Source organism: Octopus bimaculoides, chromosome 14 (genome assembly GCF_001194135.2).
Source record: "Octopus bimaculoides isolate UCB-OBI-ISO-001 chromosome 14, ASM119413v2, whole genome shotgun sequence".
Classification (NCBI taxonomy): domain Eukaryota; kingdom Metazoa; phylum Mollusca; class Cephalopoda; order Octopoda; family Octopodidae; genus Octopus; species Octopus bimaculoides.
Genome location: NC_068994.1, coordinates 55,172,241 through 55,176,719, shown reverse-complemented (window position 1 = coordinate 55,176,719; position 4,479 = coordinate 55,172,241). Strand labels below are relative to the sequence as shown.

Here is a 4,479-nt window from a genome sequence, read left to right as displayed (position 1 = left end):
AACAAAGAATGCCTATATATAACAAGTTTTAATCAAATACATTTTATCCCAACAGAGTGGAAGGCAATCACTGAAATAGAAACAATATCACAGAATCGAAAATTAATAAAGGAAATAGTTTCTTGAAATTTCAATTGACATAAATTTCAAAATGTGCCAAACTTAATAAAAGATGTTGTTTATATCTTAAGCATAAAACAAGAATAACTTCATATAAGAACTATATACAGAAATAAGATATTGCTTAATTTCAATAAACTAGAGGACATTTTGATACATCGAGATCTTCTCTGTTTTTTGTGACACATATATATATATATATATATATATATATTCTACTTTATAAGGATTTAATTATTTCAATTAAAATCTTCAAAGCCTGAATCGAAACAGCTGTAAGGAATTAAGTCTATTTTTGCAATTACTAAATATAGTTATTGATTGATTAATATCTATTTTCTTATTTTTCTGATATATTTACATACATACACGAGTGGATGCCGAAAAGTTCCTGGCTTTGGGTAAAAGAAAATACAGGAGGATCAGTTAATTAGGATTTTATTTTAACATATTCCTCTCTCAGATTCACACACTTATTGCAGCAACCCTTCAGTTTTTCTAAGCCCTGTGAAAAAACTTGGGAGGGTGAACCTGAAACCAGGTTTTTCATGAAACCTTCGAAGCCAGAAACTTTCCAGCACCCCCTCAAACACACACACACACACACACACACACACACACACATATATATTTGTGAATTGGATGTAATGAATTCATCCTATTACGAATACAAAACACTGCCTTATTTTAAAAGAGACAGTTTTACATTTAGAATCTTTCAAAGAGCACGTGAGTGCGTATGCACGTGCGTGTATGTGTGTATATCTGTGTGTATACGTGTACGTGTGTTTGTCTGCCACCACTGCTTGACATCTGGTGTTGGTGGGTTTATAGCCCTATAACTTAGCAGTTCAGTAAAAGAGACCGACAGAATAAGCACCAGGCCCAAGAAATTAAGTCATGGAATTGATTCATTTGACTGAAACTCTTTGAGGCAGTGCTCCAGCATGGGCGCAGTCTAGTGAGTGAAACAAGTAAAAAGACTGCAAACACCCCCACCCCCACCCCATTATTTTTTGTGGATGTTGCTGCATTTAATCCTTTGATGTTGTCTGCAATGCCTTAGGTCCTTGCAGACAATAAGCTGTTGGTATAAGACTACTCCCTGCTGCCCGCCCTCAACATTGCTGGCATTGTGCCCAAATGTTGAAATCGTTACTAAACATGAAAATAACAAAAACAAAAAGTAACAAACAGAAAGGAACAAGGACTGAGAGGAATGGTGAGAGGATTTTTTTTAAATGTTGCAAAATGAAAATTGCAGAAATTGGTGCCGAGTCAGAGTTTGGTCCAAAGTGAAGAATCGGTTCATCAGGAGGAGAAGCCGACAACTTTATCCATGAATATTCCAAATTTTGTCGGATCTCCAGGAATGTATTTTTCAAAAACCATTTTGTCGAATTTATTCAGTGTTTCACGAAGAGTGCTGCAAAAATAGGAAAAGATAAAAAAATAATCAAAATAATAATAATAATAATAATAATCGTTTAACGTCCGCTTTCCATGCTATCATGGGTTGGACGATTTGACTGAGGACTGGCGAACCAGATGGCTACACCAGGCTCCAATCTGATTTGGTAGAGTTTCTACAGCTGGATGCCCTTCCTAACGCCAACCACTCCGAGAGTGTAGTGCGTGCTTTTACGTGTCACCGACACGAAGGCCAGTCAGGCGGTACTGGCAACGGCCACTCTCAAAATGGTGTATTTTACGTGCCACCTGCACAGGAGCCAGTTCAGCGGCACTGGCAACGATCTCGCTCGAATGTCTTTACAAGTGCCAGGAAGGCGACGCTGGTAACGATAACAAAAAAAGAGATAGGGGAGGTAATTCAAGGCACATAGTTGCAAAGATAATTCAAGGGAAGCAATTATGTCTCAAACTATATTATAGTTCGCGATAGAGTTTCTTCCCTTAGACTACTAAACTGCTTTGGCTTGCTTTCGTTTCTCCCTTTTCCTATATCTCTTAATATCAACGAGTTGGCAGAAACGTTAGCACGCCAGGCGAAATGCTTAGCGGTATTTCGTCTGCTGTTACGTTCTGAGTTCAAATTCCGCCGAGGTCGACTTTGCCTTTCATCCTTTCGGGGTCGATTAAATAAGTACCAGTTACGCACTGGGGTTGATGTAATCAACTTAATCTCTTTGTCTGTCCTTGTTTGTCCCCTCTATGTTTAGCCCCCTGTGGGCAGTAAAGAAATAGGTATTTCGTCTGCTGTTACGTTCTGAGTTCACATTCCGCCGAGGTCGACTTTGCCTTTCATCCTTTCGGGGTTAATTAAATAAGTACCAGTTACGCACTGGGGTCGATGTAATCAACTTAATCTCTTTGTCTGTTCTTGTTTGTTCCCTCTATGTTTAGCCCCTTGTGGGCAATAAGGAAATATATCATGCATCTTGTAAATACGGGAATAATCAGGGTTATGAGATCTATCTCTGCGATTTAGCCATAACATGAAATCAATTTTTCTACAGATTATCATGGTAACTTTGATCAGTTTCAGCCAGTATAGGCCCAGGGCATGTCAAACTTAACAGCACCACCTGGCGAAGTCTTTTAGTCACATATGGGGCACCATGGCCCACTCTAGCAAACAGGTATTATTGCTGGAGACATATCCAGGTGTAGGAGGTTGGTTCAAGATTTTTTTAAGAAATTTGTCTAGTGAACCCCCCAAAAAATATCAAGAAACTCACCTGCAAGTACAAAACAAGGAATAACCATCTTTCGACATTTGTTCAGCCAGTTCTATTTGATGGTTGTTCATTAATTTTTCATTAACCACCGTTATTAGTGGCTTGCCTTCATTAAGTGTCTCCATGGTGGTACCAGCACCTATGGAACAACAAAGAAGCAGATTAATAGAAACTTTAGAAACTTCAAGAACAGCATTTCCCATAAGTGGAGGGCAAGGGTTCTAAGAATTTTTTTTTAATTCGTTAAAAGGAAGGCGTGTTACCTGCATGGCTTATCACCAGGTGGGCTTTTTGGAGATTTTCTAAGATTGAATCCTTGAAATCAAAGGTAGAAATTTCAACACCAGCTACTGCCTTTTTTGATGGGGGTTTGCTATGTCCAGCTTGTATAATCATTCTCTTAAAACCAAGATCGTTTAATTTCTGTATAAAAAGTATCAAGAGGAAACACAATATAATGAAACATTGACAGTTTGAGCCAATTTTGATAAATAATTCATTAATTAATCGTCAAAGGCCACTTAAAAAAAAAATTCTGATGAGCAAAGTATTTTCTTTTAATTATGACAAGTGTTCTTCAAAATGACTCGAAACTTGGAAAATTTACAGACTGAGTGATTTTTTAGTAGATTATTTGAACACACACTGTAGACTGGTTGACATCAGGAAGGGCAATGAGCCACAGAAACCATACCAAAGGTAACATTGAAACTTGATGCAGCCCTGCAGCTTACCACATCTTGTCACACTCGTGCCAACGTGGAATGCAAACATTAAATGATGATAATACATACACACACACACACACACACATATATATGTATAATCGATTACACACACTCAATGTATGTTTACATCTCTAGCACTGCTTTAAATTTGTTATTGAATATACATGCATATACACACACACACACACACACACATACGCACATATATAGGTGGAAGGAGTGGCTGTGTGGTAAGAGGCTTGCTTCCAACCACATGGTTCTGGGTTCAGTCCCACTGCATAGCATCTTGGGCAAGTGTCTTCTACTATAGCCTCAGGCCGACCAAAGCCTTGTGAGTGGATTTGGTAGACAGAAACTGAAAGAAGCCTGTCATGTGTGTGTGTGTGTGTGTGTGTGTGTGTGTGTGTGTGTGTGTGTATGTGTTTGTCCCCCCACCTTCGCTTGACAACTAATGTTGGTGTGTTTACATCCCCGTAACTTAGCAGTTTAGCAAAAGAGACCAACAGAATAAATACTAGGCTTACGAAAAATAAGTCCTGGAGTCGATTTGTTCAACTAAAGGTGGTGCTCCAGCATGGCTACAGTCAAATGACTGACACAATTAAAAGAATAAAAGAATATATACAACTACTGATGCCTTATTTCTAGTGAGACAGTTGCAGGAGAAATACCTAGCTAAGGATAAACCTCTGTACCTGGCTTTCGTTGACATGGAGAAAGCCTTTGACAGGGTCCCCCGATCCCTTATCTGGTGGTCAATGAGGAAACTTGGGATAGAAGAATGGTTAGTGAGAGCTGTGCGAGCCATGTACAGAGATGCTGCCAGTAAGGTGAGGGTTGGAAATGAGTACAGCAATGAATTCCGGGTAGAGGTAGGGGTCCACCAAGGTTCCGTCCTCAGCCCCCTATTATTTACCATAGTCCTCCAGGCA

At 39.1% G+C, this 4,479-nt stretch overlaps 1 protein-coding gene across 1 annotated transcript in view; it reads right to left on the bottom strand.

The window, feature by feature from the left end:
* Positions 1-9: 9 nt before the first annotated feature.
* Positions 10-4,479, bottom strand: part of LOC106872311 (UDP-N-acetylglucosamine transferase subunit ALG13 homolog) — a 7,633-nt gene continuing 3,163 nt past the window's right edge. The window contains exons 2-4 of the mRNA XM_014919252.2: positions 3,083-3,242; positions 2,820-2,958; positions 10-1,546 (exon numbers count right to left, since the gene is read on the bottom strand). Of these exons, the coding sequence (XP_014774738.1) occupies positions 1,432-1,546; positions 2,820-2,958; positions 3,083-3,242 (414 nt within the window). The 3' untranslated portion in view covers positions 10-1,431. The remainder of the gene's footprint in view (positions 1,547-2,819; positions 2,959-3,082; positions 3,243-4,479) is intronic.